Source organism: Lutjanus erythropterus, chromosome 6, assembly GCF_056507025.1.
Source record: "Lutjanus erythropterus isolate fLutEry1 chromosome 6, fLutEry1.hap2, whole genome shotgun sequence".
In the NCBI taxonomy this organism is placed as follows: domain Eukaryota; kingdom Metazoa; phylum Chordata; class Actinopteri; order Lutjaniformes; family Lutjanidae; genus Lutjanus; species Lutjanus erythropterus.
In genome coordinates this window covers 2,434,925-2,447,561 of record NC_139322.1, presented here as the reverse complement: position 1 = coordinate 2,447,561, position 12,637 = coordinate 2,434,925, and the positions used below count along the sequence as shown (strand labels likewise).

General features: G+C 39.2%; 1 protein-coding gene across 2 annotated transcripts in view; it reads left to right on the top strand.

Moving 5' to 3' along the window:
• The first annotated feature begins 4,820 nt into the window (after positions 1-4,820).
• LOC146324614 (LIM domain and actin-binding protein 1-like) overlaps positions 4,821-12,637 on the top strand; it is a 31,212-nt gene continuing 23,395 nt past the window's right edge. The window contains exons 1-3 of one of the 2 annotated variants that reach the window (XM_084720202.1): positions 4,821-5,030; positions 8,261-8,439; positions 11,028-11,073. In XM_084720202.1, the coding sequence (XP_084576328.1) occupies positions 8,315-8,439; positions 11,028-11,073 (171 nt within the window). In that variant the 5' untranslated portion in view covers positions 4,821-5,030; positions 8,261-8,314. Of the gene's footprint in view, positions 5,031-8,260; positions 8,440-11,027; positions 11,074-12,292; positions 12,397-12,637 lie in introns of those variants that run through there. The other variant, XM_084720205.1, reaches the window with a different exon arrangement.

Sequence of the window (12,637 nt, the reverse complement as noted above, 5' to 3'; positions counted from 1 at the left end):
GTACTGTATAATCACCTGAAAATAGAACTGTTGTGTTTTCATAACCGTAGAATGATCCCTTTCTGTCTGAACAGGTCCTCTTTCACAGAGACCCCCATGTGGACCCGCCGTGTTTCTACAGGAGCTCAGAACAGACACTCTTGATATGATGTTTCAAGTTTGTCTCAGTTTTTATGACCTATTACCTCAACATAATATTACAGAAAAGGGAGCCATGCCTACTAAAGATCGTCTGCTAATCTATTTAAGAGTCGATATAAGATCTTGTGATGTTTCCAATAAATACGAAGCCTGCAAAATATAAAATAGAGTATTAATTGGGACATATAAACCATAGTTTAGGACTTCTTGAAAGGTTAGGAAAAATGCCAGAGCTAAATGGGTGAATGATTTTGTCAAAATATACACTAGTGGTAGAGTACAGACTGTAGCCTAACCAGTCAGAAAAGCCGTAGCCTGAGTTATCTCCGTTACATATATTACTATCTCACAAATCGGATTAGTATTATGGATAAATCCTATATTTTTTTAGGTTAACAACATTCTCGTGAAGTTTTCTGCACAGAAACATTATTTTTCGCAATTAATTTTAAACTAATGATGTGATTTGCACAAGTAGGCTAGACGTGCTCTATGTTACAACTGTCCATTTGAAAAGAACAGTGGTGGACAAAGTACTCACCCCCAGTACTTGAGTCAAAGTACAGATACTCCTGGTCAAATATTTCTCAACTGCAACTAAAAGTTGATCAGTCAAAATTTTACTCAAGTTAACGTACTAGAGTACTTGCTTTTAAAAAAAACTTTCTAATTTTCTAATCTCAGTACATTGCTGTATTGTTTTCATGATGCATTTACAGACCCTTGTAACTCTCTGAAACCACCTGATGATGCACTGACTTGTTGGTAGAACCTCTCTGTTACATAAAGTCTATAGAAACACCTAAAAACTTCAGCATAGAAATACAATCAAAAACAAAAGGGACAGCTATTGTCATTTTCTGATGTAACTGTATTAAAATCACTGCATAAAATTAAATTGAAGCTGACTGTAAGGAGTTTTCCAAGTCTGTTAAATCATTGAAATTTCTTTCTGTCTTCAGGGGCAGTATTTACATTAATTATGTGATATTTTTCACCCCGATCCTGCCGTCACCATTACTGCTTTTTGCTTGAATGAAAGAGGGAGAGCTTGCTTGTTCTTGTTACAGAGCGTCAGGATGATGTATTTCTGCTTTTACATCAATCCCAGTTGAAAGCGAGTACTGTGATTGGTTTCCTTCTGTGAGGAACACAGCATGTGACCAATTGCATTTTAGAAAAGAAAAAAACGCAACAGCTGACTTCAAAGCTCTGCTTAGCCTAAAAGTAATGAGTAACAACAGCCTTCCTAGAAATGTAGTGGAGTCAAAAGTACAATATTTGTCTTTGAAATGTAGTGGAGTGAAAGTAATAAGTTTCCAAAAGAAACAAATACTCAAATAAAGTACAGATACTCAAAAAATGTACTCAAGTAAAAGTACCTGGTTACTGTCCACCACTGGAAAAGCACAGTGTTGGTCTAATAAGGCTAAAACTTTGACAGGGACAGCTAACGAGTGGTTCAGACTGCCTCTCTGAAGGTAAACCTGTCAGAAGGTCTACCTTAGCTGAGGAGACGTAGAGTTAAGGAAGCTCTGGCCCTTAAAATCAACTCTAAATGTTACAGGAAGCCAGTGTACAGCAGCTAAAACTGGACTAATGTGCTCTGTCCTCCTGGTTCTGGTCAACAGCCAAACTTTGGATCAGCTGAGGTCTCTTAGCGTGTTTTCTTTTCAGCAAGTGTTACAGTAATAAAGACAGTAGGGCTCCAGATAATCCTATGTAAGAAAATAGTGAAAAATATCTCCCACAGTTTCCCAGAGGACAAAGTTGTATCTTTATATGTCTTGTCTTGTTAAACAGTCCAAAATTTGAATATATCCAGTTTAGAATTGCATCAGATTCTCACATTGAAGAAGCTGGATCCAGAGACTGAATGGAGTTTTTTGTTTCAAAAGGACTCAAACGATTCATTGACTGTCAAAATAGTTGCAGCTGTAAAAGACAAGAGTTCATTAATGTGAGACTTGATGTGTGAAACCACGTCTCTGTACTGTTCTCTCTTCACCCCCGTTAATGTTTGAGACAGAAAGAGAAATAAAACTTCACTTCCAGTTAAGAGTCTGCCAAAACGCTCAAGGTGAAAATGAAACTATTTTCTGCCTTTAGCTTGAATTTCTCAGGAATCTCGACAACAATTGTGGGGAATTTCTAAGGTGAGATGAGGCGGGCGAGTCCCTCTCTCCACGGCGAAAGATCACAGCCGTCATGTGTTTGGGATTAGACCGACTCGCTGTTAGAGACGTGACACTGATGGAGCTGAAAGTCACAGAGCTGCAGTCAGATTATCCCACAGGGCCTCGATGTACCTCAAGCACAGTGATAAAAGGGAGTACAGAAGAAAGATAGAGCTGAAACAATCTATAATGATTTGATTATTGATTTAAGACTTTTCAAACAAAAAATTCCAAACATTTGATTGTTTTGGCTTCTCATATATGAAACTTTACAGCTTTAATTCCCTCAAATGATAATAAATGTAATATATTTGGGTTTGGGACTGTTGGGTAATCAGTTTAGAGGCACTATTTTTTGATGTTTTATGGACCAAATCCATTGATCGAGAAAATACTCAACAGGTTAATCAATAATGAAAACTATTTAGTTGCAGCACTATCAGTGAACATGCAGGCTTGATTATTATTTATTTATTATTTCATGTAAGTTGTGGGGATACTCGAAACAAATCATGTTCAACTAAAACTTTGTCTTTGTTAAAACTAATCAGACAAATGAAGATGCACATCAGCTTTATGGCTCGGCCTCAGCCAATCAGGTCAAACAAATCTCAAACACGTGAGACAGTGAGGACCCAAGTCTCCTTAAGCTTCAACATGCCAAGATGGCTTGATAGACACCGTGTTTTTAGCTTGGAGCCACGTTCACGTGCACACCGTCCGAACTGGGCGCGTGTGTAGTAGCATGGTGTGCGTGCGCAAGTGAACGACATGTTGGCGCTTTAGGACAGTCATTCACAAAGACCCACAGGTGGGTCACAGGACATTTTACTTGAGTCCCCCAAATAAATACAAGACTATGGAAGACGATCTGCAAATTTAAAATGCTATCTGCAGTACACCTTTTATGAAGCATTTAAAATTGTGTATATTGTTTTACTGATAAGAGGAAAGAAATCAGAGCCTGTTAATTCTGTCTAAATGTATTTATTTACTGCTTTATGAGGGCTAAAATGTCCTGTGTTGTTTTCTTGATAAGAATAAATTAAAGCATTAAGACGGCCTGTTAACCTTAAAGAATTTATTTCTCATTTCTAAAGTTTTAACGTGCATATTTGTTTTCAGTATAGTATAAGATGGAGAAGAAATGGCACTGAAAAGGGCAAGGAACTTTCATTTATGCACAAATTAACTTCTCCCAGAATTCAATGATAAGGCCTGTCGTGTCATTGCAGTCGTTTTCATTGTGAAACGCTGCTTTAGGAGACTTAGATTACACCAGATGAGCAGTATGGAGGCATTTTATTTATTTATTTTTCAGCTGTTTTTTTGTTTTGTCATTTAAAAAATGGTCACTATTCACTTCCACTGTTTGGGAGATTCTGCGACACTGTCTTCCTGTGAAACTCCAGCAGCGTTTTGTGGGCTAAAAAAACTAAACCTGACCTTTGATCTGTATGAGTAGATAATGACTGGATTTTCATTTTTGGGTGAACTATCCCTTTAAGAGATCCCCAAGTGATGGGGGGGACAAAAATCCATTGTCCTCTTTCCGGCCAAAAATGTATTTATTTGTGTATTAAAGTTGTCATGAGGTTTCGGCAGTCTGGAATCAAACGAATCAATGTTACTGTTTTTTCAGTGCAACATTTCCTCTTTGTGTTTTCACAGTGTTTCAGTGCGGAGCTGCGGTGGAGGGATACTAAAAAAGAGGAAGTTTCATACTTATTACTTAAGAGTGGGGCTCAAAGTTAGCACGCCAAGCCAGCGGCTGGAAGATTTGGTTCACTCACCAGCCAAAAAAAGACAAAAACAAAAACAAAGGTAATTTATTGAGTGGCTGCTAAAATTTTAACATTCAGTTGCCACATGGCCAGTGGACAAAAAAGTTAATTTTGGACCCTTTAACTTTGATTGATACTGGTCAAACTCCTGAAGTCTCATATTAGCTCTGATAAACTTTGGAATATATTTTTGCACAGAATGAGAACTGTGGATCTTTTAACAGTCGGCATGAACAGGAGAAGAAATTACAGCAAGCAGAAGCTGTTTCAGGAGACTTAGACAGACAATAGACAATAAAAATGCAAACCTATCATCTCATTTTTACACAGGTTAGGAGGTTATTTCTCTTTGTGTCTTGTATAAACAAACCTATTATCTTAAAGCAGCATCTGATTTTCTCTCCCCAACCTCCCCTATTCTTCTTCTTCTTCTTTCAGTGGAGTCGGCCAGGACTGTGAATGAGTCACATCCTTTAAAGCCTTGACCTTGTGAGAAAGTAGGCAGTCAGTAGTCCGCAGTTCACTCAGCTTCCAGGAATCCAGTGTGGGATTCCCCCCTCCCCCTCCTCCTCTTCCTCCTGCTCCCCTCCTCCTCCCCTCTCCTCCCCCTGCTGCTCGTCTGCCATGTTTTTGGACACGGCCCCCCATAGGCTGCTCGTCTCACATGCCTCCAGGCTGCTCTGCGCTTACGCCGGACCTGCCAATTGGACAGAGAGGGTGAGAGCTCGTACCTGCCAGGTGGAGGTGAATGCTGCTCCGTTATTGGCCGACAGGAGTTAAATGGGAGTGGTGGGACTCCTCCTACTTCCCTGTCTGCTCAAAAGCACCGGTGGCTGCAGCTGAGGAGTGAAAAGAGAAAGAAATACACGATTAGTGGACATCTGAAACACACAAGGCTCAGGGAGTGAAACAACTGAGAAAGTCACAGGTAGGTTGTGTTATTTTAAGATGTTTCATTCTCATTTTTGACCTGGTGATGTGAGAAAATGGCAGGAGAAGCTGCTTGTAAAACTGAGCTTCTTTACTGTGTGTTTCTTTGAAGTTTGAAATCAGGCATCCATGTGTCCTTTTCATCTTTAAAACTTGAAATCCGGCACTCAAGGCACCTCATTGTCTTGTTTTAACCTCAGGGAAGGTTGGTGATCCTGTGGTCTAGGAGTTTTTTGGGGTTTTTTTTTGCATTTTTTTTCTTCAGTTGCCTTTGACATGGGACTTTTAAACTCAGCTTTGCATGACCTGCATCAGTTTTACATGCTGCTTTGTTTGTAATCTCAACCTTGTGACAGTCTGGACAGAGACACTATCATCCTTCATTTGTTTTTCTCCTGGTAGGAGACATGTAAGATGTAGTGCGTGGACATTTCGCCAGTAGTGATTAGCCAAATAACTGATTAGTCGACCAACAGCAGTTTTGATAATGGCTTGTTTTAAGTCATTTTATCAAACAAAACTGCTCTTTCCAACCTCTTCAGTGTGAGGATGTGCTGCTTTTCTCTGTTTGGAGGTAATGTTACTTCTAGAAAGTTGTATTTCACTTCCTGCTTTTAAACATGTTTTGAGGGAAGAAACTGTATTGATCATAACATCTGCAAAGTGAAACCAATGAATGAACCTATAACCACTCATGCAAGCTGTGAATGCTTCATTTTGTCAATATGGATGTGAAACATGTTGTAAATCATATTCATAATGTTCTTCAAAAGCCTTAAATTGTTTTTAAATTACTTGTTGACATGTGAAAACCCCAAAATTCTTGTGGTCGTAGAAAACGAATGAACCAGCCCGTCTTGGTTTTGGCTTCTCATGCGAGAGAATTTGCTGATTCACTTGACTTGTAACTTCTAAACTGTAGAAAATCTAATATCTTTGACTTTTGGCCTGTTGTTCAGACAGATCAAGACATATGAGGACGTCAGTTTTATTTATATAGCACCAAATCATCAGACAACACACATCTCAGGGCACTTTTCATACAGAGCAGCAGGTCTAGACTGTAGTCTTTGTAATGTGATGTGGATGGAGACCCGACAGTCCCCACCGAGAGCGAGCACTAAGGGAACAGTTGTGAGGAAAAACTTCGGAAACCCCCAAGAAGAACCAGGCTCGTGGATGGGTGGCCATCCGCCATAACCTGTTGGGTTGAGAATAAATAAATTGTGATGGTTGTTTTTCACTATTTTCTGATATTTTGTAGACCAAGAGCTGGGCTGCAAGACCGATCCTACAAAAAACTATAGACTTTTATACAGCTATATGATCTCGTTTCTAAAAGACGACGAGTGATTCACTTCTATGGGACAAACCAACCACATCACAAAATCCCAACCTTATACAGAATTTAAGTTAATCACTTTGATTAAGTGTTAAATCTTTTAAGTCTAGCACTTTGATATATGTTATGTTGTCTGTTTAAAGCTCTGTCTGCACACCAGGCGTCTCAAACACATCTTTGTATTTGAGCGTTCAGGTTTTTGTTGTTCGTCTCGCGGCCGTCACCAAAAGATGAATTGATTCATCAAGAAAATAATCTTTAGTTGTCATTTCATGTAAAAATACTATGTCATGTTTAGAGATGTCACAATACCACAATTTTAAATTGATTGATTGATTCATTGATTGATTCATTCATTCATTCATTCATTCATTCATTCATTCATTTTTAAAATGACGATAAAGAAGGAAAAGTGGGAACTCTCCATATTTGAAAGGCTGGAAACAGAATTTATTGTCATTCTGCATGAAAAATTGCTCTGATAATCTATTGTCAAAATATTTAAATATTTTTTAGCCAAATGAGTTCCAAGACTTACTTGCCTGACGTGACATTTTGTTTGCCCCGGGCAAGTGGGCAGTCCATATTGTTGAGCCCTGCCCTGTGCACACAAGATCTGTTTATTCTTTTTAAAAAAAATAAATAAATAAATAAATACGCATGGTCTTTACAAAGTACCGATACTTTGTAGGGCTGAAACTAACAGTTATTTTCATAGTTGACTATTTTCTCAATTAACAGTTGTTTGTTATAAAATGTAAAAAAAAAAAAAGCCCAAGATGACATCCACTAAAGTCTTGTTCTGTTCATCACCCAAAAATATTCAGTTTACTGTCAAAGAGGAGTGAAGAAACCAGAAAATATTAACATTCAAGAAGCCAAAATCAGAGATTTTCGACTTATTTTTTCTTAAAAAATTGATTAATTCAATGATCAATTAATTGTTGCGACCCTAATACTTTAGACAACCTTATTCATGTTATCAGTTATAAATGTTTCTTGGGTTGTAATTTTAATAATCCCAGTTTCTGAGAATATTTGGCACAAAGACAACAGTGATGTAGAAATTAAGGAGTCTAACTAGGCACCATCCCACAATAGTCCACCTGCTGGGTGACGTCGAGCCGATGAGTCGGGGCCCTGGAGGCTCTGCGGTCACCAGCCCGCTCATCGACCTCATTGTTTAATTCATCCGGAGCGTGTATAACTCACAGATGACAGTTATTTGCTGTAAGCTGACGGTGCTGCTGCGTGTGTCTGCCTGCCCTCAGCCTCGAGGCTGTGAAGCTGCAGAAGAGGTGAGCAGGTACAGACGTGTGTGTGTGTGTGTGTGTGTGTGTGTGTGTGTGTTGTGAAAGTTTGTGTGTATACAAGAGGGGTTTTTGTGTGATCCGGGCGTATCAGTTGTCTTGTCTGCCGGTAGTCGCCCTGGAGGCTCAGTTGGAGCGCTGTCACACAGGGAACAGATGGTCAATGGCTGTGTGACGCGCTCTATTGACTTTCTGACTCAGACGCCGGGGCCGGTCCATGCTGCAGTGGTGACACACAGTGAAAAGTGTAGTCTGGCTAAATTTATTGATTTCTGGGTGAGGTTTTGTACTGATAGAAAAGCCAAAGTGGGGCTGGTGTGATCTAAAGCCTGTGTGTAACTACGCACATGTGAGAAGAACAGAGGCAAGTTTGATGTTTAGCAGCTTGAGAAGGGTGTTATAAAAATTTAGATGCACAGGAAGGGTGTTCTCCTCTCTTCTGCTTAAACTCTCAGTTTTAGAGCTGCAGAAGTGCAGAGGAGAAGAAGGTTAAACCACCAGAACTTATGTGCCTTTTGTTTTGTTTTCATTTGGCTCATCTCACTCCTCCTTTTTGTGCCCTCTCCTCTCTCTCAGAGTTACGACTGGCAAGCTGACAAGACAGATTGATCGCTCAGACGTGCAACAAAGATGGCCTCCGTCGCTCCGTTCAGCCGCAGGCAGTGGGCGTCCCAGTCACTCAGGGTCACCGCCAAGGAGCTGTCCATTGTCTCTACCCGGGGCAAAAACAACGCCATCGCAGAGCGCTTCTTCAAGTAAGTCCTCACCTTATCTCACTCTGTCTCTCTGCCTCCGGCCTCCACCATGACTTTAATAATTTACCAGCAGCCACTCAGCAGATAAGTCTCTCTCTCTTTTTTTTTTTTCTGTCACCTCACCCTGCTGTCTCCTCTGCATCTGAGCAGAAATGAGGCCACAGGTCTTCCTCACAGCATTTTCTCGCCACTCAGCTGTTTTTCAGTTCCCTCTTTTCTGCAAATGTGTGACTATCACACCATCAGACCCGACCGGTCACTCCAGATCTGCTTGTGTCATGTCAGGCTGACGGGCTTTACTAAATAAAGTTGAGGTAAATTCATTAAGGTTCAAAATATTCTGGGGACCCCATCATGTATGTCCTTTGTAATAATTTGATGAATAATAATGTGACTCTGTGAAAACAGGAGGAATTTGTAAGTTTAGAGTCTCCAACAGCAGAATCCCCAAGATAACAGGAACATATAAAGGTCTGGAAAGTGATAAAAGGTCTTGCACTTAATGTAATTATAAATTGTTGAGGGATGAATATCATGTTTTGTTTGAATGTAAAAATTCCTAAAAGTACCTGCCGAAATACTTTTAGTCAACCATCTATGTTTAAACTTGTATTATTACTAAATTTTGTGCTTTTTTGTGTAATCTCCTGCCTTTATTTAAATGATCTTGTTTGTCATTTATATCTATTTTGGTCATTTACCGTTGTATAGTTGCTTCGTTTTACGTCTGTGATCCACACTGTGGTCAAGAGTAATAATAAAACTGAAACATGTCAACGCAGAAAACCCAGAACATACTTATACACACACACATGAAGAGAGTGTTTCTCTAAAATAAAATGAAATATGGATTCTCATCACACGTGCAAATTGTTTTATTTATTAGTGGTCATTAAATAACTGCAAAAATTAAAGGGAATTGTCCCGTTTAATCTACAGCTGCAACATCTATAAAACCTTGTCTTATTTTGTTGTTTTCAAACCCGAAGATATTCAGTTCCAATCCTTATTGTTGAGCCCTGCATTATTTTAAATAATATACGGTACATACAATAAAAATATTAAATTGGCCTAATAAAAAAGAGCAATAATGAGCCTTGAATATGATAGGTCTATAAAAAATATCGTAGAAAGGAAATAATTTGTGTATCATAATTTAAACGAATGAATCTGAAAACTTTGCATGGACCTCTTGAGAGAGTGCCGCGGACTCCCGTTGGTCCTCTGACCCCTATTTGAGAACCGCTACATTCTAAAACCATCCAGCCCCCCCCCCCTCTGACCTTAACACAACATATCAAGTTACTCATTTGTGGATTGAAGGTGGTTTCATGGCAGGATGTTTCCTCTCTGCACTTCCTCCATCTGACCACTAGGAGTTAGTGCTGCTCTGTTTGAGCAGATCTCCTCCTGTGTCAGTGACGCGGTCCAGTTTGTTTTCACATGGATATGATGACCTTTCATGTGGAATAACATCCAGGAACAGGAAGACATCAGGACTCTTTCACTGGTCGACATCTGAGGATTACAAATCTCGCAACACATGAACCAAATTCTCAGTATATTCTTTTCATGCTCATAAGAAAGGGAAAGAAACAAATCCTTTAAGACTTTCAGACTTTTGACCTTGCCAAGAAGGGTAACACATGACAGGAATCTCAAACAGAAAATAAGATAAAAATTAAACTAAACCAACAAAACAGAAAAAATGGAGAAAGGGGAAAAATATATATATGTATATATATATATGCACAGGGTAAGCTTGGCATTACCAGCACATAAACATAACTATAAAAAAGTTATAATGCTGGAGTCACTACAGGTGTTCTCTCTGCCTGTTCTGGCAGAAAACAAATGAAATATATTCTCAGACTTGTCAGGTGCGTTCATTGAAAATATTTCATCATTATGTTAATAGAAAATATAATTCAGACGGTGTTTAGTTTCCCTCAAAACGTATTTTCAAGTCAGTTGTAGGCCTGTATACAAGCAACTTCTAGGAGACCGGACACCTCATTTGTCTCATGCAACCTGGCTATAAATATACAAAGTTAGCAGCAGAGAGACTTTATCAGTCTGGGTAAAATCACACAAACATCTGTGCAGATATAGAGATCAGACGTCTTCAGTATTAAATAAAGAAGACAGTATGAAATGAAATAGAAATAGAATCTAATGCAAAATAAGGGATTTTAATCCTGTAAAATCCAAGAGGACGCCACTGAACCACACGAGACAAAGATCTTTTCTTTAGACAGAACTTGAGACTTCGTGAGACAATAGACGTCTAGATGGTGGTTTAGTTTAGAAGCAGAGGTGGACAAAACATTGAATCTGTCACTTCCTGTGTCTCCTCTGTGTGACCTGTGTGGGCTGAAGATTTTCCATCCAGATTTACTGTAACTCATGAAATCATCTAATGTTTTTGGAGAGAAACAGGAATATTTCATGTTAATTTCCTGGGTGTGGACCAGCTGTTTATGATCCTCACTTTGTCACAGTTTATAATGACGGTCATGACCATAACTGTTCTCCCATTCACTGTCTGTCCCATAATTTGTCCTCCTCCTCTTCTTCCTCCTCCTCAGGTACCAGATGGCAGCAGAGGAAGGCAATGCGGAGAAGAAGAAAGCGGTAGGTACCATTTTCAGTATGAAATCTGTCTGGTATAAATACACAGTCGTACAAGAAGCATTCATATCGTTTACATGAGTGAAAGTATCAATTCTGCAGTATTTTGTCACCAGTAAAAGTTCTGCATTCAAAATTCAGCTTGAGCAAAATTACATCAGTGCAGTAAAACCTCTCAGAATGAAAGTACTCATCATGCAGAATGACCCCTTTTTAGATTGTTGTTTTGTGTGTGTGCAGGAAAAAAGTTAGCCAACGTCTGGGACTCCATATTAATAAAATATTGCAGTGGTTCCCATACTTTTTTTTTTAAGTCAAGGACCCCCCTACAATAGATGCACATTGGACCACAGACCCCCAATAGAATTATGATCACTACAAATTACAATCAGTCAAAATAGTAAAGTCTATTTGTTCCCTTACTGTTTTCCAACTTCCAAAACATGTGATAAAAGAAAGTGCATACATCTGAGCTGGATAACAGATGAAGTTAAAGCTAAAACACACCGGTCCCACTTGCAGATGTTTTGCTAGATTACTAGCTATATTCTAAAGAAAATGTATTTCAAAGACCTTGGTCCAACCCCCACTGTTTTTTTTTTTGTACCTGATAAGATGCTTTTTTTCTCAGGACTGTGTGGGCATGCACAGACGGGGCTTTTTTGCAAGACAAGTTACAACTTTACCATTCTTATTAGTACACGCAGGTGACCTCACATAGATTCCAACATATCTTTGCAGAAATTCAAACTGAGTGTCTAGTCAGCCGCAAAACACCTACATAGGTATGCAAGGCCTGTAGTTTTATAATAATGTGTCATATTTTATGATGTGATCGTGTTTTATGTGTATAAAAGTGCAACATTTCCCTCTGAATTGCACTGGAATAGATGTATAAAATAACATAAGATGAACATACTCAAATAAAGTACCTCAAAATTTCAAAGTAAGTGCTGTACTCAAGTAAATCTTAGTTACTTTGATACTGCAGTCTCTCTACCTCTTATACTGCTGCAAACATACTTTATAGAGCTGCTAGTTTTCCTACCTGTTGATCCACATGCTGCAGTTTAACACTAAAGAAAAGCTTTATTTAGAGACATAAATCTAAAGGTGAGACATCTGTGGTTCAACACTGAGCTGCGCCTCCACACACTCCAGCAGCAGGAGTAGGCGAGCCGTATTAGCATGTGCTGTCATGCAGCGGTGGTAACAAGACGCCTCCGTCCCACCTGATCTGTGTGGGAGGGCTGGTTAGTGCCTAGAAGACAGTGTCTCTGTGGGGATCGAGCACAGCAGGGTCAGAGAGCTGCTTTACACTCTCAGGTAGGTGTGTTGCTCTTCTTTTGCACAGCCACGTCTCCTCCTGGGTTACTGGCATGAGTTTGATGAATTAAAGGAAATCGATAAAGGATAAAAGCTTTGTAGCCTTTTGGTGCCTTCAGTGTTCATTCCTCGGATTCTGTGACTTTATAGTTCTGTTTATGCTTTAGAGTATTCATTTTTAATGCAGCCCTGTATGCAGGGATTTTTTTTTTGAAGATATTGTGTTTCATGTTGATTTTGG